We start from the raw sequence: 23,784 nt of genomic DNA, 5'->3' as shown, positions 1-23,784 counted from the left end.
ATACTTCTTTGTTTAATGCACTCTGAAGATAGAAATTTTGAAGAAAAATCATCACGTTCTAAACTATATAGACACTCAAACTCTACCGGAGCAACTCAGACTTGATCTCAGCTTGCATTCATCTGGAATCAACCAAAGGACTAGCAGAGTTGCACTTTCAATCACTCCTTATAGTTGGCGGGTTCCTAAGTCCCTCAGATGATCCAAAGTCACTCTCTATGAAGTTTCAATATGGAGACAGGCTGGGGTTTTCCAGCACATTCACCCATTTCTTTTGTATGAACTCATTTACAAGCAGCTACATATGTTTCAGATCATTGCTTTCCCAGTTCCCTTGCTGCAGATGTGATCAAGTGGTTCTGTAGGAAGTCCTTATAGAAATGTCTGTAATACACTATCAATATAGTGAAGCATCCATAGGAGGGACTTGTTTTCTGACTTTATAGATAATAGTAGGTACCATACTGAGGAAAGCAGGTTATTAAACTTACAACTGTTAGAACATATTTTTCTTGAAATATAAGTTTTTTTTAATCATTATTGACATTCTTACATAGTTTTCTGTAAGTTTTTACCTTCCTGACTGGACACTGATGCCAGCCTTATTTTACTTTGCTACAATTGTTTGGTAAACTAGTCAATCTCTTGTGGTATTCCATATGGTAAGTTGGAGAATACAGTCTCTCGTTTGTCTTTGTTGTCTTCATATTATTGTTTCTCTCTGTCTCTCCTCTTCTGCTTTTCTCTATTTTCTGCTGCTTCTCTCTCCCTAAGTCTTTTTTACTTCTCTCTCTGCCCTCTTCTGTTTCTTTCTCTATCCTTTTCTTGTGGGCAGGAGGTAGTGGGTGGCATGGAGAGGAGCCATCAACAGCTGTAGGCTGCAATTGGGGTGGGGGATGTAAGAAAAATATGGCCCTGAGTGGCTCCTCTCCTATTCCCTCCCCCAATCAATCTTGCATTCCCCCACCCTCTCACTCCTATCGTGTCCCCTACCTCTTCAGTTTCCTACCATTTCCTCCCTCTCCTGCCAACCTCTCGTGCGCAGCGCTATGCCATCTCTTTCCCTAGAAACTACTCACTCAACCACTGTACCCTCTCCTCCACTTGCTTTGCTGTTGGTTCTTCGACCTTAACCTTCCACCCAAACCCTCAACTCCCACTCACTCCCCCAAGGGCAAGGGACAAGATCCCTTCACCTTCAAACTTTTTTCTTCCTCCCTTCCCCATTACCTTCCTTTTTCCTTTCCTCCCTTCCTTTCTGTTTCTCTCAAAATGCTTTGTTTGCTTTTAAAAATGTAATTTTTTTTAAAGAAATCAAATTAGAAAGGCTGTGCATGCATTCCTGTATTGGTGTGCCTGTCTCAGCTGCTAGCAGTTAGAACCTCTGACCCGCTGGTGTAAGATAAGCATTAGTCCTTTCTAACTGTCAATAAAACAGGTGTGTATTAAATGCACTGTCATTATTTCTCACTCTTGCTCTCTCTCTCTCACACACATACAGCCTCAGCTTTTTTTTTAAAAAGCAGTCAATATAAATTTTACCTCAATAACGTTTTTGAAATTTATCCATTAGTTTTTGTTCAAATAATTCTGAAAACAACTGAGAAGAAACTGCTAGAAGCTGAAGAAAAATATTCCATCCTGGGAAATTAGGTACACATGCTTAGACTGCACAATCCAAATTCAGCTCACAGTGACACAGCACTGGTCAAAAATATCAAATCCGAGCTCAGCCTTTCAGGAGAGGCTGAAGCCTTCAAGAAAAAAAACTTTAATAGAGGCATTATGTGAGACAAAATATAATTCAATTAATAAATGCAATCATATTATTGTGAGATACACAATTATTTTATTTTATTTTGTTTTGGATATTAGAAATTTCAGTGCATTGAAAAAATGGCAGAACTAAATTTTTGGATTAGAGTTGACAAATCTGCTTCACATTGCCACTTGATGGGCAGAGTCTGCAACTTATTCGAATTATGTTCTTTTAACAGGGTCATTTCAAAGTCACAGGGGTTTTGTGATTGGGAAAACTTGACTAAGGGGATCTCTAAATGGGAAAAAAAAATCCTAATGCAGCGCCACCTACAGATGTCAGAAATAATTACAAATTTAACAGGGTGTGGACACAATTAACATTGAAAGGTTTATAGGAAGTGTTTACAGGTGAGAGGATATACTAATTTTAATAATATACTAGTAGATCACTTTGCTCATAGTGAATCCTCTGCTCACTTGATGTTTGTGTCATCTTTCATGTGTTGCCATCAGTTCTCTCTGTGTGTCCCTCAACTATTTCTCTTTGTTTCTGTCCACCCACTGCATGTTTCTCCAGCCCTCCAATCTCTCTCTTTGTTCTCCAAATCTATTTCTCTCTGTCTGCCCAATCTCTTTTTCTCTGTGTGCCCCTCCCCAGTGTGAGTCTATCTGGCCGTCCAATCTCTCTCTGTCCTCTCATCTGTTTTGCTATATCCTAAATCTCCCTCTCTCTGTCCTCTGAATCTGCCTGTCGCCCTGTCTGCCCAATCTTTCTCTTTGTCTGTTCCACCAATTTCTCCTTCTTTCACTGTCCCCTCAGCATGTGTCTTTCTGACCCTCAAATTTCTCTCCATGTCTCCTCTCAATATCTCTTTTTGTCTACCCAATCTCTCTTCGTCTCTTCAAAATCTTTCTCCTTTGGTCCCCAATGTATGTCTCTGTAGTCCTTTAATATCTCTGTCCCCAATCTCTCCATCTGTCCCCCAATTTCTCTCTTTCCCCCAATGTTTATTTTGTTTCCTCCAAAATCCTTTTGAATCCTCAATCTGTCACCCCAATGTTTGTTGCTCCAGTGATCTAATGTGCTTGTGGCCCTGAAATTGATTTCTGCTCCTGTAATGGGGCTATAGAGCATTTTGGTGGCAATGACCCTCCTCCCCACCCGCACCCTCAGATAATAGCCATGGATGAATGCAGGGTTGGTACCCATGTTAGTGTGCGTATCCCACCACAAAATGTTTTCTTGGAGAAAGGCTGCTAGGCAGCACCACTGGCTGTGACAAATGGTTCGATAACAGGCACAGGTATTTGAATTGGTGGGGGTGGGTCACTGGAGGTGGCAAGAAAAAACATAAAGAGTCATCAGGTTGGTGGCAGAGGAATGATGGTTAGCAACACTCTGAGGAAGAAGGGAGAGGTTGCATCAAGAGCCAGTGGGATAGAGTAAGTCTGAACTTTCAGCAGGGCAGCAGCCGCTGGAAAGAGCAGAAGCGGCAGGGAGTGGGGGGTGGGCGAGATATTGGCGCTAGCTGCAATGAGATCCAGTGGGGCTAGTGAATTCGACCAGCAGGTGGAGCGTCACCCAGCGGGGGTTGGGAACCAGGATTCCCAGAGAGCCGAAGTGGTCGGCAAGGACCACAATCATAACCAGCCAGATTGGGTGTTGGTGGGGGTGGCGGGGGGGGCGCGGGGGGTAGTACAGGAAACCTGTAAAAGGGAAAATGATTTTAAAAAACAGATTATAATGTACATTCAAATGTTCCTACTTACCTATACCAACATAGAGACGCCATAGTGACGCTCTGTGGCAGAACTTGCAACTGCATGCAGATTTAACCAGAATTTTTTCAAAACTTCTTAATATATTATAGCAGCTATTGTTTAGCAGTTAATGGTATGTGATATTTAACCCTTGTCTCAGCACCACCTACAGGTATTACAGATAAATGTTGACAATTTTAAAATAGATTTTCCATTGATGAAGCCTTGAACTTTTCAATATATTTTAAGATGGAATGCTGCGACCCACTCAGTACATTTAATTTATAATAGACGCAGTTTCTCCAATTGTGGATAAACCAAGCAGCTGGAAATCTGTGGCCCTTCCAGTGCATTGCTGTTGTAGACCTGACAGAAGTGCACTGGAAGGTTTGGAAATTAGGCCAGGCCTCATATGCTGGGCCCCCGCCTTCCCCCAGGGTTTCCAGTATGGCTTGTTGGCCCCAACAAAGCCATCGATGCAGGAGAAGGCGGGGCCAAGGGACTCTCTATGACAAGAGTTCCCACTTTCCTGACTCTGGGAGAGACCTAGCATAGGTGCCTACCTGACAAACAGTGGAAGGGGAAACCACATGAGGGTTTAGGCTGGGGTAATGGCCTGGATCCCACAAAAAAATCTATTTTTCTTTAACAATCATTTTAAAGCATCATCTTTACAAAAGGTGCCACAGCACCTATAACTTCTTTCAGGGGGAAGGCTGGCAGTCTCCATCGGACTATCTGGTCTGTTTCCAATGGCGGGTGCCCTAATCCACTCACAGTGGCACAAGTGTTTGGCATGTAAAATGGGGCCCTCTCCCTGTGGACTTTGGCAGGATCAGCGGCCGAGGTCCCAGGTGGGCATGCTCATGCCAGGATAGCCCTACCTCATGTGGATCTTCGGTGCCCAAGTCTCTTCCACTAATAGATGATTCCATTCATAATAAACGTCTTCATACTGATTTTGGAATATATCCCAATTTGAGTTATTTCTTGACTGTTGCCCTCACAAATTTATGCAGCACCAAGCTATTTGGCTATACATACTTTTCTCCCAGGTTTCTAGAATATTTAATTATATGAATGAGTTTATTAACAGCTCAGCTAGAATTCTAATAAGGTCTTACAAATTCAATGCTTATAATGCAATTATGTTTGACGGCAAAGATCCATTAGGCAATGCTGTCATTACACTTAGCTGTACAGTCAATATAACATTTATCAATAATTTTTGTGGAAAAAGTCAATGTTTACATTTTTTTAAAATTCATTCTCGGGATGTGGGCGTCGCTGGCAAGTCTAGCATTTATTGCCCATCCTCGCTGTATACACACATTACAGAATCTTTACCTTTTCACCTGTGGAGAGCAGCATTTTCAAAATCATTATAAAGAGACTTTAAAACAAGGTGGAAGCTTTTACCATATTGCAATGCCATATGAATGTCCAAGTAAATAATTAAGTAGCAAAAAGCTGCTACTTTTGTGAGGAAGTCTATAACTAATCTGAAAACAGGTGATTGCTGCTTCACGCCAAGTTACATTGTGCATAAATTACACAGTCATAAAGATTAAGAGATGGGACTTGTACTCTAGTGTGACTTGTATAAGGATTTAGTCAAATCAATTCCTCCAAAATGTAAAAGAGGACGTAGTATCTTGGCACATACAACGGACATGATTTTTTTTTTACAAAGGATTAAACAAATGAAGAATGACTATCCTTTGCAATTGGGAAATAGGCTTACCCTATATATGTGATAATGCCCAGCTATACTTATAATATATCACTGAGAATTAAAAATCCTTCTACTGAAATTCTGTTATATAAAGAGGGTGCAAAATTGAAATCTGAAGCAGGGACTGTGCTAGTATGGTGGCTGTAAATAACATAGTAATATAGGTTGTATTAAGTGCAAGCAGGGAAAGAAGCAAGTTTGAGGGGTATTTCAGCAAGTAGGCCTCTTTTAGAGAGAACCCATGAGAAAACATGCTTGTCTGAGGAAAGTGGATTAACTTATCTTTTCCAGCAGATGCTCTCTAATGAAGGCATAATGACTGAAAAGTTGTGTACATAAATTTATTTTTTCACATCCATATCAATTTATGTTATTAGATACAGTGCTTTCTGAGATATCAGGTGATCTATTTGATTATTAAAATTAAGAATTCAATATTTTAATATATTAAATCAAAATAAACAGGCTAATCTTTAGTCTGGTAGATATGAATCTCACAGTGTATTCAAATAGATTTCAGAAGGCTGATAGTTAAGTGTTGTGCACAATAAGGACATCACTCAATATTGTTGTATACCACTGAGTGAGCCAGTGAAGTAGCATTTAAACAGTGCTGCTTCATTTGCAGCCTTCTTGTTATACTTCCTGTACTACCGGCTTCAAATAAAATTCAGAGTATTGCTGTACAGGTATGGGTACCTGTGCCTGTGTAGTAATGCTGTGAGTTTGGATGGAAGTGGAGCACAGAGTCTGTGTGGCTTACCCATTCTAGCAGCACACACATCAATCATAGAGTCATAGAGTCATAGAGTAATACAGCACGGGTAGAGGCCCTTCGGCCCATCGTGTCCGCACCGGCCATCAAGCCCTGTCTAATCTAATCCCATATTCCAGCATTTGGCCCGTAGCCTTGTATGCTATGGCATTTCAAGTGCACATCCAAATGCTTCTTAAATGTTGTGAGGGTTTCTGCCTCCACAACCCTTTCAGGCAGTGAGTTCCAGACTCCAACCACCCTCTGGGTGAAAAAGTTCTTTCTCAAATCCCCTCTAAACCTCCCGCCCTTTACCTTGAATCTATGCCCCCTAGTTATTGACCCCTCTACTAAGGGAAAAAGCTCCTCAGCATCCATCCTATCTATGCCCCTCATAATTTTGTACACCTCAATCATGTCCCCCCTCAGCCTCCTCTGCTCCAAGGAAAACAAACCCAATCTGCCCAGTCTCTCTTCATAGCTGAAGCGCTCCAGCCCTGGTAACATCCTGGTGAACCTCCTCTGCACCCTCTCTAACGCGATCACATCCTTCCTGTAGTGTGGCGACCAGAACTGCACACAGTATTCCAGCTGTGGCCTAACCAGTGTTTTATACAGCTCCATCATAACCTCCTTGCTCTTATATTCAATGCTTCGGCTAATGAAGGCAAGTATCCCATATGCCTTTTTTACCACCTTATCCACCTGTTCCGCCGCCTTCAGGGATCTGTGTACTTGCACACCCAGATCCCTCTGACCCTCCGTCTTGCCTAGGGTCTTTCCATTCATTGTGTATTCCTTTGCCTTGTTAGTCCCCCCAAAGTGCATCACCTCGCACTTTTCCGGGTTAAATTCCATTTGCCACTGTTCCGCCCATCTGACCAACCCATCTATATCGTCCTGCAGACTGAGGCTACCCTCCTCGCTATTTACCACCCTACCAATTTTTGTATCATCCGCGAACTTACTGATCATACCCTTTACATTCATATCCAAGTCATTAATGTAGACCACAAACAGCAAGGGACCCAGCACCGATCCCTGTGGTACCCCACTGGCCACAGGCTTCCAGTCACAAAAACAACCTTCGACCATCACCCTCTGCCTTCTGCCACTAAGCCAGTTTTGTATCCAATGTGCCAAGGCACCCTAGATTCCATGGGCTCTTACCTTCTTGACCAGTCTCCTGTGCGGGACTTTATCGAAGGCCTTACTGAAATCCATGTATACCACATCCACTGCGTTACCCTCATTCACACACCTAGTCACCCCCTCAAAAAATTCAATCAAATTAGTCAGACATGATCTTCCCTTGACAAAGCCATGTTGACTATCCCTGATTAATCCTTGCCTCTCCAAGTGGAGACAAATTTTGTCCCTCAGGATTTTTTCCAATAATTTTCCTACCACTGATGTTAGGCTCACTGGCCTGTAGTTCCCCGGTTTTTCCCTACTACCCTTCTTGAATAATGGTACTACATTAGCGGTTCTCCAGTCCTCTGGCACATCCCCTGTGGCCAGAGAGGTCCTGAATATATGTGTTAGAGCCCCCGCAATCTCCTCCTTTGCCTCACACAGCAGCCTGGGATACATTTCATCCGGGCCTGGGGATTTATCCATTTTTAGGCCAGCTAAAACCACCTAAATCATGTTAACGGAAATGGTAGCATAGTGGTTATGTTACTAGGCTAGTAATCCAAAGGTAACAACAGAAAATGCTGGAAAAACTCAGCAGGCCAGGCAACATCCGTGGAGAGAAATTAGAGTCAACGTTTCGGGTCAAAGCCCTTTATCCAGAGGCTTGGACTAATGATCCGGAGACATGAGTTTAAATCCCACGATGGCAGCTGTGGAATTTAAATTCAGTAAATTAAATAAAAAGCTAGTATCAGTAATGGTGACCATGAAACTACCAGATTGTTGTAAAAACCCATCTGGTTCACTAATGTCCTTTAGGGAAGGAAATCCTTACCTAGTCTGGCCTACATGTGACTCCAGACCCACAGCAATCTGGTTGACTCTTAACTGCCCTCTGAAATGGCAATTAGGGATGGGCAATAAATGCTGGCCTTGCCAGCGACGCCCACATCTCGTGAACGAATAAAACACATCAATCATGTTATATGGTGCATGTCTACCAGCAGGTTTGGGAGGGTGGGGTGGAACTGGTGCTAGTAAAGAAACTGAACGGAGACCATTCACATTGTATAGGCTCCAGCTGAAATAATCTGAAAATACACTCAGACCCTTGGCTTTTGGGGGGCAGAAGTATTGGTAAAGGCTTGTATTATACTACAGGCATTCAGAGGCTCATATTATACAAACAATTTAATACTAGATTTATGCCAAGAATGTTGAGACTCAGTACCAATTACTTGCATAACAACAGCTACTTTTAAATCATTGAGAATTTATTAACCAATAATGCAATGTTGCTGGAGTTCTTGATCATTTAAGCATATAGCTTCACTGTAGTTACTTAAAATGGCTGAATACATGCAGAAAAGTATTACTATTTTCTATGATCAAGACTATTTTATATTGATTTATTAAATATCTCACCTTAAATTAACAGCACCTGGAGCACTTGGAGCTCTGTCCCTGTTACGCTCTGTTCGTGCTGTATGTGGTGCCGATTGGGACCCTATTTGAGGCTGATAACAATGAAAATGAAGTCAAGTTCCTTGCAGTCAAAGAACACTTTAATTAAAAATTTTCTAGAGGAAAGCTTTTACCTACCAATGGGAAATATGGAGAAATATTATTTTTTGCTTGAAAATCAATCCCAACAGAATCTCTGACCTATGTAAAAATATAGACATTAAGATAACAGCATAATAAATTAATTAACAAGGAAATTGTTTTTCATTCTTGTGCTTTTTTACTATAAGGGCATCATATTTGTATCTACGCTCCCCAGTCCTCTGGTCTCTCTGAGACAAGAGGACAAACAAGCCAACGCAACTCTGTGATGAGTAACAGAAGACGCATCATTTCTGAACTGCTAATCTTACCTACCTCCACCGGTTATGACTGGAAACCTAGTGGTGAGAGAGCTCAAACCTGCATCTCCTCCTGTTATGGCACAACCCATTAGTATTCTAATTTACTCTACCATACAAGAACAATAGAATTTGCATTTATATAGCACCTTTATCATAGAAAAATCGTTCTATGGTGTTTCGTAGAAGCGTAATCTGAAAAAATGGATGATAAGACAAAGAAGAAGATATTAGTTTGTCTAAAGAGATGGGTTTTAAGGCGGGTTTTAAAGGAGGAGAAGGAGGTGGATGAGCAGAGCCATTTAGGCAGTGAATTCCAGAGCAAATCGTGGGGTGAATGGGGATAGGGGAAGCACAAGAGGCTAGAGTCAGTGGAATGGAAAGTTCACGGGGGAGGGAGTGGTCGTAGAGCTGGAGGTAGTTAGAGCTAGGGAGGGGTGAGGCCATGAAGGGATTTAAACATAATGATGAGAATTTTAAATTGGAAGCATTGGGAGACTGGGAGCCAATGTAGATCAGCGAGCACAGGGGTGGTTGTTGAATAAGGCTTGGCGTGAGATATGATACAGGCAGCAGAGTTTTGGATAAGTTGAAGTTTACAGAGGATGGAAGATGGAAGCCAGCCATGACAGCATTGGAACAGTCGAGTCTGGAGGTGACAATGGCATGCATGAGGGTTTCAGCAACAGATAGGCTGAGTTTGAGGCAGAGGTGGACAACATTATGGAGGTGGAAATAGGCGTTTTTTATGCTGGAGAGGATATGGGGGTCGGAGGCTCAGCTTGGGGTCAATTTCTGAGGTTATAAAGAGTCTGGTTCAGCCTGAGACAGTCACCAGGAAGGAGAATGGAATTGGTGGCAAGGGTATGGAGTTTGTGGTGGGGGCCTAAGACGACGGCTTCAGTCTTACTAATGTTTAGCTGTAGGAAATTGCAGATCATCCAAGACTGCACACCTGGATGATCCTGGACTATTAGGTAGCTTTGACAGAGGAGAATAAGTCCTGATAGAGCTTGATGTGGTCCGACTAGATCTGGTGATGGATGGCTAAACCAGCTGTGCATCCTTAGATTTGAGCAAGCGAAGATGAAGGCATACCGGGGGAAACGCCCTATAATTTGATGACTTTTAAAAGTTATTTTTTCTTTCCGCGCATCTTGACAATGCCGCTCTGTAGCTAGACACAGTTCCTAGTACTCCTTTTTACTTTCCCTCTCTCTCATTCTATTGGGTATCATATGGCTTTTGTTCAATATCCTGCAATGGGGACATGGTAGAAATAAGAAATTCACTGTGTGTAAAATCACAGGTGTATCCTAACATTTGTAGAATACTATATTGGAGTTTCAATGGGCTGCAGCAATGTATTGCCTCTTTTCATCTTAACATTTTTAGGTGTTTTATTGTTGTAAAAACATGATACTATTTTTTTTTCCAAATGTGTTTGCTATGAATTCAGATTTTCTATACATTTCCCTGTGAGTTTAGTGGCATCAGTTGCTCCCATAAGCGGTCTGAATCACAGAATCACAGAAACCCCACAGTGCAGATAGAGGCCATTTCGGCCCATCGAGCCTGCACCGACACATATCCCACCCGATCCCCGTAACCCCTACACCAACACATATCCCACCCTATCCCTGTAACCCCACGTATTTAATCCCCCTAACACTAAGGGTCAATTTATCATAGCCAATCAACCTAACCCGCACATCTTTGGACTGTGGGAGGAAACCGGAGCACCCCGAAAAAACCCACGCAAACACGGGGAGAATGTGCAAACTCCACACAGACAGTCACCCGAGGCCAGATTCGAACCCGGGTCCCTGGCGCTGTGAGGCAACAGTGCTAACCACTATGCCACCGTGCTGTTTTATTTTTTATGAGAATATACTCATACTGCCCTATATTTATTTGTACAATAACATAATCCTGATGTGTAACCCCTTGTGATCAGATATTCATGTCTTTCACATGTGTACTTCTTCAATCTGTATGAAGGTGGACCAAGCAAACACTTGGGCTGGAATTTTTACCGTGGAGTCGGGTTGGGTGCGTGCGGGCTGCGTAGCGGGTCGGGAACGCGATATTCTGCTCACCGCATTCTTCAGGGAGACTTAACTTAATGACCCTACTTAAAGCAGTCATGCGCATTTCCTGACCCAATTAAATGGAGCGGGTCTGATGATGTCATCGATGATGCATTTCCAGTGCCAATATTGAAACCAGCCTTGCACTCAACTCATTTGAAGGTTGCTAGAGGAGTGTGTAAGGTGAAATAGAAAGGGCTGAGTACTGTTCCAAACTATCAATGATGGATACTCAAAGGCAGAGGGCTGCACCCCGCTTTTCTGATGCATCCCTGCATACTCTGGTGGAGGCAGTGAGAGCACGCAGGGAGGTCCTGTTCCCTGCAGATAGGCGCAAGAGACCTCCCAAAGACACCGAAAGGGCCTGGCTGGAGATAGCAGAGGAGGTCAGCAGCAGGGATGTGGTGAGGAGGAGCTGGATCCAGTGCAGGAAACGATTCAATGATCTGATGAGATCAGGAAAGGTGAGTGCAATGCCACACTCACTCTCATCCTGATGTACCTGTCACCACATCCTCATCACTCTGCCTTCCCAAGCCTGCTCCTGCACATCATTCCTCACACCAACGTACCTTGCATATCCACCCAACCCTCTTTGTCTATGTACTTACTCACATCCCCATCTGACTAACCACCTCTGACACTAACCCTCATCTTAATGCAATCATAGCAAGTAAACCCACAGAAAGAGGCCATTTGGCATTGTTACCCCACTCCCTCATAGTCACCCTCTACAGATGTAACCCATCCATTCCTTAAACTCTCACTCAATGTTCTCTTCTTTTCCTCCTTGCAGGAGAAAAGAGCCCAGAACACGCCCAGAGAACCGGAGGTGACCCTCCAGTATTCACCCAACTGACACCAACAGTGGAGGGGGCCTTGGAGATATTGGAGTTGCAGTGCTGCTGGCAGTGGGAGATGGAGAGAGGGGGACATCCCAGCAACCTGGTGACAGAGTTACATCTCATGCAGCCACATGGCATACAGCAGTCATTCATATGGGGACTGATGTCATCAGCCACTAAATGGTCATCATGTACAAAATGGTAATGTTACCCATTTTTATAACACATCTAATTCATCTCTTTACTCTCCCACAGATCCAGCAAGTGCCCCCCACCCCCACCACTGTCCAGTCGGAGGAGGAAGATGACTCCTCAGAGAAAGCTCCAGCCTCTGAGGGCACACCGTCAGCAGATCCAAGCGCACCCAGCACCAACGCAGATACGCACACCTCGGTGGGTCCTGTGCGAGGTAAAGTAATGTTGTCACCTGGTGTCTCACACTTCACAAGTGAGCAAGAGTAGGTGGTGTTGACAGGAACAGCAGTGGAGACTCCTCGCCGGAGGGTTCAGGATGCTCCAAGCTCTGCTGAGCTGCATGCAGACACTGAGCCTCGGGGGCCATCGAGAAAGAGGGTGATCTTGGAGGGGCAGCAACAATTGCATGAGGCACTGGCATCTTTTGTAGCTGCAATGTCTGCAAATGTGCAGAGAATGGAGGAGTCCATCTCCAACATGAGCACCACCACATCACTTGTGATGGCGACGATGTGCTGTTCCATGGAAAGAATGGCCACCTGCATGAAGCTGCTAATGCGCCAGTCCACATGAGCTCATGTTAGCTGTGGACAACAGATGGCAGACCCTCATAGACCTATTCTCTAGGAGGGATATAAACGCAGACTTGGACGTTCATCGCCCAACTGCTGTGCAGCAAGGTGCTCTCCAGCTCCTTGCGAGCAGGGAAGTGTGGATGGCCCATGAGAGGGATGATGGTGAGAGGGGACATGGAAGTGGGGGCTCTTCTCAAAGTACTCTCACTTCTCTCCATTGCCTTCTCCTCAGTCAGAGCCCCACATGCTTCCTTGGATCTCGATGGCCGAGTCTGCCCCTGCATAGTTGCAGGAGGAGCAGTCTTTGGCGGGGCCATCACAATCTCCAAAACCCAGAGGACGTCTGCAAAAGTGTCTAAGCAGTTGCAGCAGGGAAGTGAGCAGCCTGCCTCTACCTCTGCTGGAGCCACAGGGGTTGCACCTCGTAGAAGCACTCGGAAAAGCAAAGACATAAAAATAGACACACAAAGGTATGCACATGGGTGTATGAAAAAATGTTAGTGCTAAGTTTCAGTTCTTTTGAATACACAAATAAATGTATTTCTTTGCACCACTTTCCGATCTTGTCCATTTTTGCCAGCTACCTTGTGGCTTTGTCACTTGGAGTGAATGGTGAGACATTACTTAACCTCGAGCATCGGGGGTTTGGGTGAGAGGTGTAGTGTCTGAGGATCAATAATACTCAGACTGCAGGAGAACAATAAAACAGGTATTTACTGAACAGAGAGTAATTCAAGACTGAAATACAGAAGCCTGCTATGGCTTTATATATGGGGTGGTCACTGCCGGTACTGCAGTATAGAATCAGTTCTTCTCTTAAAGGCACATACACAACAATTCCTCCCCTTTTAGATAAACAGTACATAACATTCATTTAACAACTAAATAATAACTAATTACAATTACAATTTTCTCTGTACTATATACATCAACTGAAATAATCATTTATAAGTTCACTCTTTGAGGAGGCTTCCTGATCCTGACTGGATAGCGCCTTTCTCGAGTATCCTGTTCTTGCGGCGGAGTTGATTCTGGCTCATTGTCATTGGTTGGTTCGTCAGCTTCCAATACCACTGCTTCTGAGGTAGACGCAATCTGTACTTCGGGTTGATTACCAGGTTCACCTGCTCGTGGTATGGGTTTGGCTTGTTCCTGTGGCTCTAGAATCTGGTCAGCGTGGCGTCTCACGATGCTCTCTCCAACATCCACTGTGTACATTAGTGGTCCCTGCTGTGTGCATATCGTTCCTTGCTGCCATTTTTCTGTTTGGTAGTCACGGGCCAAGACTGGTTGCCCTATTTTGAAGCTCCTGGTTGGCTTCTCATTTATGTGCTGGAATTGCTTATCCTCAATGTGGTAAACCACTGTTATAGTTATCACTGTATATTGTTCTCACTGTTCTCACTGTCACATCACTACACGAGGTCGCCTCTTGTCGCACTGTTATACCTGGGCTGACCACCTCCGACTCCGCCCATTACCTGCCCAGGTATAAAGGTAGCTGACTGGCTAGTATTCCTCCCTGTTGGATCGGATCTCCCACGAGGGTGGGCTCTGTTATTTAGCCAATAAAAACCTTCAGTTACGTTCTTAACTCGTCGCCTTTTATTGGACTAATTGATAGGCATATCAATTTTATTGGCTAAATTTTAAAGATGTCTGATAATGAACAGCAACAGCAAGGAGCTCACCCAGCAGCACAGCAACAGCAGCCTCCAGACAACGGGCCACACCAGCCGGCTTGGCTGCAAGCCTTGAAACCACCATACCTGGATCTAAACCCACAGGCACCAAACTCAGCCAACGACTTCAAACACTGGCTGGACTGCTTCGAATCGTACCTGGAGGAAGCCGTCGTCCCTCAGAGATCCAAACTAAGAGTCCTGAAAGCCCAAGCGAGCCCGAGAGTATATACACTCATCCAGGACATGACTACGTACGACGACGCCATCAACCTACTGAAACAGCAGTACCGGAGCCCGGTAAACTACATGTACACTAGGCATCTCTTAAGATCTCGCCAGCAACAGCCAGGAGAATCGATAGCTGAATTTTCACGAGCGCTGAGACAACTCGGCAGGAACTGTGACTTTAAAGCGGTGACGGCTACTGCGAACATGGAAGACAATGTCCGCGACGCCTTGGTGAGAGGCCTACGTTCCGACTACACACGGCAAAGACTGCTTGAAGCTAAGGACATAGACCTGGACAAGGCCGAAGCCCTCGCCCTCACCCTAGAGGCCACCCAGCAAGACCAGGAAGCGTTTGCCAGGTACTATTCGCGACCCTGGGACTCGGGCCCGACCCCCACCCCACCACCCTTCACAGCGCTGCCCCCGGGACCTACCTCAGCGTCTGCATCACGGATCCGACCGGGCCCGCTAGCCCCGGTACCGGCCCCGACATCAGGCAACCCCGATCGGGCCGCTGGCTGCTTCTTTTGCGGCCAGGAGAAGCATCCGAGGTCGCGCTGCCCAGCCAAAAACTCGACCTGCAAAACCTGCCTCAAGAAAGGCCACTTCTCCAAGGCCTGCAGAAGCAAATCCTCAGAAGCCAGCAGTGCCTCATGCGAACCCTGGGGGCGGCCATCTTTGTGCGGGGCAGCCGAAGCCTGCAGAGCCTCATGGGAAAACCAGGGGCGGCCATCTTTGTGCGGGGCAGCCGAAGCCTGCAGAGCCTCATGGGAAAACCAGGGGTGGCCATCTTTGTGCGGGGCAGCCGAAGCCTGCAGAGCCTCATGGGAACAGCAGGGGCGGCCATCTTTGTGCGGGGCAAACGATTTAAACAGAGCCTCATGTGAACTACGGGGGCCGCCATCTTCGCCGCCATCTTGTCATGACAACGACGCGCTCATCTACACCCTAGCTTCCGTGACCCTGGATCAAGCCCACCCGCACCACCTGGCCAGCTCAATGATGGACATCAAAGTCAACGGCCACGCCACGACCTGCCTGTTCGACAGCGGAAGCACGGAGAGCTTCATCCACCCAGACACGGTGAGCCACTACTCCCTCCCCGTCCTGCCAACGCGCAGCCGCATCTCGATGGCATCGAGGTCGCACGCCACAGACATCAGCGGCTACTGTGTCGTGACATTGTCGGTTAAAGGGACAGAGTATAAAAATTTTAAACTCCTCGTACTCCCCCAGCTGTGCGCTGCCGTCATACTAGGGCTGGACTTCCAATCCCACCTCCAAAGTGTAACCCTAGCATACGGTGGACCCCTCCCCCCACTCACAGTCGACAACCAGCGAAAGTTAAACCGCCCACCGCGTAACACCTGCAGCCTATCCACCCTCAAGGTACCGCCACCTTCCCTGTTCGCTAACCTCACCCCCGACTGCAAACCTGTCGCTACTAAGAGCAGGCGGTACAGCGCTGGGGACAGAGCCTTCATTAGCTCTGAGGTGCAGCGACTCCTGAAAGAGGGCATTATTGAGGGGAGCAGCAGCCCCTGGCGTGCCCAGGTGGTGGTAGTCAAGACCGGCGACAAAAATCGCCTGGTTATCGACTACAGCCAGACCATAAACAGATACACCCAGCTGGACGCATACCCCCTCCCCCGCATATCGGACATGGTCAATGAGATTGCACAATACCGCGTATTCTCGACCATCGACCTCAAGTCGGCCTACCACCAACTCCCCATCAGCCCGGAGGACAGCCAGTACACCGCCTTCGAGGCGAATGGCCGCCTCTACCAATTCCTTAGGGTCCCCTTTGGTGTCACCAACGGGGTCTCGGTTTTCCAACGGGAGATGGACCGGATGGTTGACCAGAACGGACTACAGGCCACTTTCCCCTATCTCGATAACGTCACCATCTGCGGCCGCAACCGGCAGGACCATGACGTGAATCTGGAGAAATTCCTCCGTACGGCCCAACGGCTGAACCTCACCTACAATAAGGAGAAATGCGTGTTTAACACAGCGCGCCTTGCCATCCTTGGCTGTGTAGTAGAGAACGGAGTCATCGGCCCCGACCCCGAAAGAATGCGCCCCCTCATGGAGCTACCCCTCCCCCACTGTCCAAAAGCACTTAGGAGAACCCTGGGGCTTTTCGCCTACTATGCCCAATGGGTACCCAATTATGCGGACAAAGCCAGACCCCTCCTGAAAACCACATCCTTCCCCCTCACGGAAGAGGCGTGCGCGGCCTTCTCCCTCATTAAGGGAGACATAGCCAAGGCCACAATGCACGCAGTGGATGAGTCAATCCCCTTCCAAGTGGAGAGCGATGCATCCGACTTCGCCCTAGCCGCTACCCTTAACCAGGAGGGTAGGCCGGTAGCCTTCTTCTCAAGGACCCTACAGGGCCCCGAGACCCGACACTCGTCGGTCGAGAAGGAAGCCCAGGCAATTGTGGAGGCAGTATGGCGCTGGAGGCACTACTTGGCAGGCAAACGATTTACCCTCCTCACCGACCAACGCTCGGTTGCCTTCATGTTTAATAACAAGCTGAGGGGCAAGATCAAGAACGACAAAATCTTGAGGTGGAGAATCGAGCTTTCCACCTATGATTATGAGATCTTGTACCGGCCCGGTAAACTGAACGACCCCCCTGATGCTCTTTCACGCATTACATGCGCCAGCGCGCAAAGTGATAGACTTCAGACCCTCCACAATGACCTCTGCCACCCCGGAGTCACCAGACTCTACCATTTCATTAAGGCCCGCAACCTGCCATACTCCATCGAGGAGGTCAGGACCATGACCAGGAACTGCCAGATCTGTGCTGAGTGCAAACCGCACTTCTATAAGCCGGACAGAGCAAGCCTGATCAAGGCCACCCGCCCCTTCGAGCGTCTGAGCATCGACTTCAAGGGGCCCCTACCGTCATCCGACCGTAATGTGTACTTCCTCAACATCGTTGATGAGTACTCCCGTTTCCCCTTTGCCTTCCCCTGCCCAGACATGACCAGTAACACGGTCATTAAATGCCTGAACAAACTCTTCGCCTTGTTCGGGTTCCCGAACTATATACATAGTGACCGGGGCGCCTCCTTCATGAGCGAGGAACTCCGTCAGTTCCTATTGGAGAGGGGTATTGCAGCAAGCAGGACCACCAGCTACAACCCCCGAGGGAACGGCCAGGTGGAAAGAGAGAACGCGACGGTATGGAAGGCCACCCTCTTAGCCTTAAAGTCTAAGGGCCTCCCAACCTCCCGCTGGCAAGAGGTCCTCCCGATTGCGCTGCACTCCATCCGGTCACTACTTTGCACTGCCATTAACACCACCCCCCATGCTCGAATGTTTGTCTTCCCCAGGAAGTCGACTACGGGAACCACCCTACCAACCTGGCTGACCTCTCCGGGACCCGTCTTGCTGCGAAAGCACGTGAGGGCCCATAAAACGGACCCCCTGGTCGAGAAGGTGAACCTCCTGCACGCCAACCCCCAGTACGCCTATGTGGCTTACCCAGACGGACGGGAGGACACTGTCTCCTTACGAGACCTCGCACCCTCACCCCCCCCTCCCAACCCCCCGAGTCCAGCCGAGGTAGACGGCATGCCGGAACCCCACGAGCCTTTGCCGACTACGCAGACACCAGCTTTAACACCGGATAATGTAACACCGCCGCTGCGACGATCGGAGAGGCTAACGAAGCCTCCGGACAGACTGACATACCAGAGCTGGTAATACACTTCACCCCGCCGGACTCTAATCTAAACAAGGGGTGAATGTGGTAAACCACTGTTATAGTTATCACTGTATATTGTTCTCACTGTTCTCACTGTCACATCACTACACGAGGTCGCCTCTTGTCGCACTGTTATACCTGGGCTGACCACCTCCGACTCCGCCCATTACCTGCCCAGGTATAAAGGTAGCTGACTGGCTAGTATTCCTCCCTGTTGGATCGGATCACCCACGAGGGTGGGCTCTGTTATTTAGCCAATAAAAACCTTCAGTTACGTTCTTAACTCGTCGCCTTTTATTGGACTAATTGATAGGCATATCACTCAACATCTCGTCTTATGTTTGGTTTGAGCAAATCCAGGTGACATCTTAGCCTTCGGTTGAAGAACATTATGGCTGGAGCTTGGTTGGTGACTGCATGTGTCGCATTCCGGTAAGCAAACAAGAAATTATCCACCTTGTGTTGTAGTGGTATGTCGTCATTATGCATTGCCTTTATGGCCTTTTTAAAGGTCTGAACAAACCTCTCAGCCAATCCATTTGTGGCTGGATGATATGGGGCAGATGTGTAATGCTTCACCCCATTATTCCTCAGAAACCTCCGGAAATCCTCTGACACAAACTGTGGCCCATTGTTGGAGCAAATCTGTTCTGGCAAGCCATTCCTGGCGAAGATGGTCCGTAGGACTGCAATAGTTTTCTGCGTGGTGGTGGAGGACATTTTGATGACCTCTGGCCATTTTGAATGGGCGTCCACAGCGATTAGGAACATTGAGTCCATAAATGGACCAGCAAAATCAATGTGTACCCGTTGCCATGGAGATGAGGGCCACTCCCATGGATGTAGCGGGGCCTGTGGTGGAGCGTTTTGGACCTTCTGGCATCCTGTGCATCTCTTGGTCATATCCTCGATTTCTTTATCGATTCCCGGCCACCACACAAACGCCCTGGCTAGGCTCTTCATTTTTACCCCTCCCAGATGACCCTCATGAAGCTCATTGAGCACTCTATCTCTCAACTTGGGTGGAATTACCACTCGGGATCCACACGTCAAGGTCCCCCGGCACACTGACAGCTGTTCTCTCCTTGGCGAGAATGCTGGCAACAGTGAGTCGCCATGTGCTGGCCATCCCTTCACCGTCAAATCATAGACCCGAGAGAGTGTCGGGTCATTTCGGGTTTCCTTCTCTATACTTGAGTTTGTAATAGGTAGACATTCGACTGTGGTCGCATGGAATATCTCAACAGGGTCCACTGCAGGTGCTTCCTCTACCGTAGGCAACGGTAGGCACGACAGCCCATCAGCGTTTCCATGCTGTTTCGTACCCTTGTACTCTATGTTGTACTGATGTGCCCCTAGAAAAAGTGACCATCTTTGCAGCCGTTGCACCGTCATCACCGGAACGCCCTTCTTTGGGTTAAAAATGGAGACCAGGGGCTGATGATCAGTCAGTAGGGTGAATTTCTGCCCGTGCAGATAGTGATTGAACTTCTTCACCCCCCATACCAGGCTGAGGGCCTCCTTGTCAATCTGGGTGTAGTTACGCTCGGCTGAGGTTAACGAGCGCGACGCAAAGGCTATTGGCCTCTCTGAACCGTCAGGGAATTTGTGTGACAGCACCGCTCTGATGCCGTAGGGAGACGCATCACATGCTAACCGAATCGGTAGTGTTGGATTGTAGTGGGCCAATACTTCTTTTGAAGTGATTAGGCATTTACATTTCTGAAAGGCACGCTTACACTCATCACTCCATTTCCATGTTACTCCAGTTTGCAGTAGGGTGTTCAGTGGGTGCAGAATTGTAAATAAATTCGGCAAGAACTTATGGTAGTAGTTCACCAACCCAAGGAACGACCTCAGTTGCGACACATTTTCCGGTGCTGGAGCCTTGACTACAGCCTCAATCTTGCCCGGCGACTTATGCAACCCTTCCTCATCAATCATGTGGCCACAATACGAGATTTGTCTCCTGAAGAACTCGCATTTGGGGTGGTTGGCTCGTAGCCCATATTCCTGTAATCTCGTGAGCACCTGCTCCAGGTTGGCAAGGTGTTCACTGTCATTTTCACCCGTAACCAGGATGTCGTCCAAATAACACTGGGTCCCTGGGATCCCTTGCAGGACTTGTTCCATCGCCCTCTGCCAAATAGCCGGGGCTGATGCTACCCCGAATACCAGTCGATTGTACTGGTAAAGGCCTTTGTGAATGTTTATTGTGAGGTATTTCCTAGACGCTTCTTCCACCTCCATTTGTAGATACGCTTGGGCCAGATCAATCTTTGTAAAGCATTTCCCTCCAGATAGTGAGGCGAAAATATCTTCTATCCGTGGAAGTGGATATTGTACTGTGTGCAGGACTGGGTTCACAGTTACCTTGAAGTCCCCACAGATGCGAACCTTCTTTGGTTCCCCAGGCGTGCTGCTGAATGATTTCTTCATTACAGGAACGATGGGTGTGGCCCACTCGCTCCAGTCCACCTTGGACAGCACACCCGAACGCTCCAGACTCTCCAGCTCTGCTTCAACGGCTGGGCGGATCGCATAAGGTACCGGTCTGGCCTTAAAAAATTTTGGGTTTTGATACGCTTATCAATTACTCCATAAAAGACGATGAATCAGGAAGGTGATGAAAAGGCTTTTATTAACTAGAGAACAGAGCATGCCTCTCGTGGGTGGCTGGTTCCAAGAAGGAAGTGAGTCGGCGAAACCCCCACCTTTATACCTGGTCATGTGGGCGGAGTCAGCTGAGGCATGCCTTGGTACACAGCGCCACCCAGAGGTAACAATATACAATAACAGTGGTTTACCACATTCACCCCTTGTTTAAAATTAAGTCCGGCAGGGTGAAGGGTACTACAAGTTCGTGTAGTTAAGTCTATCAGGAGGCCTTGTCTGACGTCCTGATCGTCGTGGTGGCGGCGGCGGTGTTGCAGCATCCAACGTCGGATCTGGTGTCTGGGTGGTCAACGAAGGGTCCTGGGGCTCCGGCATGTCGTCTACAGGGGTTGGATTGGGAGGGGTGGTGGGGGATAACGGTGGTAGTTCAGGGGTACCCGAGGGTGCGAGATCTCGTATGGAGACCGTGTCCTCCCGCCCGTCTGGGTATGTCACCCAGGCATACTGGGGGTTGGCGTGTAGGAGGTGCACCCTCTCGACCAGGGGGTCCGTTTTATGGGTCCTTACGTGCCTCCGCAGTAGGACGGGCCCAGGAGAAGTCAGCCATGCCGGTAGCGAGGTTCCCGATGTGGACTTCCTGGGGAAAACGAACATTTGCTCATGAGGGGTGGCATTAGTGGCAGTACAAAGCAGTGACCGGATGGAGTGGAGCGCCGCAGGGAGGACCTCCTGCCAGCGAGAGGTCGGAAGGCCCTTAGATTTTAAGGCTAAGAGGACGGCCTTCCAAACCGTCGCGTTCTCTCTTTCCACCTGGCCGTTCCCCCGGGGGTTGTAGCTGGTGGTTCTGCTCGTAGCAATACCTCTCGCTAGCAGGTACTGCCGAAGTTCGTCGCTCATGAAAGATGAGCCCCTGTCGCTATGTATATAGCTAGGGAACCCGAACAAGGCGAAGAGGTCATTCAGACATTTGATGACCGTGGTACTGGTCATGTCTGGGCAAGGGATGGCAAACGGGAAACGGGAGTACTCATCAATTATGTTGAGGAAGTACACATTGCGGTCAGAGGAGGGGAGGGGCCCTTTAAAATCGACGCTCAGGCGCTCGAAGGGGCGAGTGGCCTTGATCAGGCTTGCTCTGTCCGGCCTATAAAAGTGCGGTTTGCACTCGGCACAGATTTGGCAGTTCCTGGTCATGGTCCTGACCTCCTCGATGGAGTAGGGCAGGTTACGGGATTTGATGAAATGGAAGAACCTGGTGACCCCCGGGTGGCAGAGGTCATTGTGGAGGGTCTGCAGTCTACCAACCTGCGCGTTGGCGCATGTACCACGTGATAGGGCGTCTGGGGGCTCATTTAGTTTCCCGGGCCGGTACAAGATATCATAATTGTAGGTGGAGAGTTCGATTCTCCACCTCAAGATCTTGTCGTTCTTGATTTTGCCCCTCTGCTTATTATTAAACATAAAAGCTACTGAACGCTGGTCAGTGAGCAGGGTAAACCGTTTTCCGGCCAGGTAATGCCTCCAGTGACGCACCGCTTCCACAATAGCCTGGGCCTCCTTTTCGACAGAGGAGTGTCGGGTCTCGGGGCCCTGGAGGGTCCTTGAGAAAAAGGCCACGGGTCTGCCCGCCTGGTTAAGGGTCGCAGCTAGGGCGAAGTCGGATGCATCGCTCTCCACTTGGAAGGGGATCGACTCATCCACTGCGTGCATTGTGGCCTTCGCGATATCGCTCTTGATAAGAGTGAAGGCTGCACACGCCTCTGGTGTCAGGGGGAAGGAGGTGGATTTGATGAGGGGTCTAGCTTTGTCTGCATAGTGGGGAACCCACTGGGCATAGTAGGAGAAAAACCCCAGGCATCTCTTCAGTGCTTTTTGGCAGTGGGGGAGGGGTAGCTCCATTAGGGGGCGCATTCTGTCGGGGTCGGGCCCGATGACTCCGTTCTCCACCACGCAGCCGAGAATGGCGAGGCGTTTGGTGCGAAACATACATTTCTCTTTATTGTACGTTAGGTTCAGCCGTTGGGCCGTACGGAGGAATTTTTCTAGATTAACGTCATGGTCCTGCTGGTCGTGGCCACGGATGGTGACGTTATCCAGATAGGGAAAGGTGGCCTGCAGCGCGTTCTCGTCAACCATCCGGTCCATCTCCCTTTGGAAGACCGAAACCCCGTTGGTGACGCCGAAGGGAACCCTAAGGAAGTGGTAGAGGCGGCCGTTCGCCTCGAAGGCAGTATACTGGCGGTCCTCATGGCGGATGGGGAGCTGGTGGTATGCTGACTTAAGGTCAATGGTGGAGAATACTTTGTATTGCGCAATCTGGTTGACCATATCAGATATGCGAGGAAGGGGGTATGCGTCCAGCTAAGTGTACCGGTTTATGGTTTGGCTGTAGTCAATGACCAGGCGGCGTTTATCAGTGGTTTTAACGACTACAACCTGGGCTCGCCAGGGGCTAGTGCTCCCTTCGATAATGCCCTCCTTCAAGAGCCGCTCCACCTCAGAGCTAATGAAAGCTCTGTCCCCGGCGCTGTACCGCCTGCTCTTGGTAGCGATGGGTTTACAGTCGTGGGTGAGGTTAGCGAACAAGGGAGGGGGGGGGGACTTTTAGTGTGGAAAGGCTGCAGGTGGTTTGCGGCGGGCGATTTAAAAGGTGTTGGTTGCAGACTGTGAGTGGGGGGAGGGGTCCACCGTATGCTAATGTGACACTTTTAAGGTGGCACTGAAAATCCAACCCTAGCAGCACGGCAGCGCAGAGACGGGGCAGGACTAGAAGTTTAAAATTTTTATATTCTGTGCCCCCAACCGAAAGG

At 48.0% G+C, this 23,784-nt stretch overlaps 1 protein-coding gene across 2 annotated transcripts in view; it reads right to left on the bottom strand.

Annotated features, from left to right (window-relative positions):
- c5h10orf67 (chromosome 5 C10orf67 homolog) overlaps positions 1–23,784 on the bottom strand; it is a 419,952-nt gene that overhangs the window by 11,815 nt on the left and 384,353 nt on the right. For both annotated transcript variants that reach the window (XM_085987765.1, XM_085987766.1), the window contains 2 exons: positions 8,751–8,813; positions 8,574–8,665 (listed from right to left, as the gene is read on the bottom strand). In XM_085987765.1, the coding sequence (XP_085843891.1) occupies positions 8,574–8,665; positions 8,751–8,813 (155 nt within the window). The remainder of the gene's footprint in view (positions 1–8,573; positions 8,666–8,750; positions 8,814–23,784) is intronic.

Source organism: Somniosus microcephalus, chromosome 5 (genome assembly GCF_052327205.1).
Source record: "Somniosus microcephalus isolate GS21.2 chromosome 5, FLI_Smic_1.0, whole genome shotgun sequence".
NCBI lineage: Eukaryota > Metazoa > Chordata > Chondrichthyes > Squaliformes > Somniosidae > Somniosus > Somniosus microcephalus.
The sequence above is the reverse complement of the archived record's forward strand: the minus strand, read 5'-3'. Positions and strand labels throughout refer to the sequence as shown.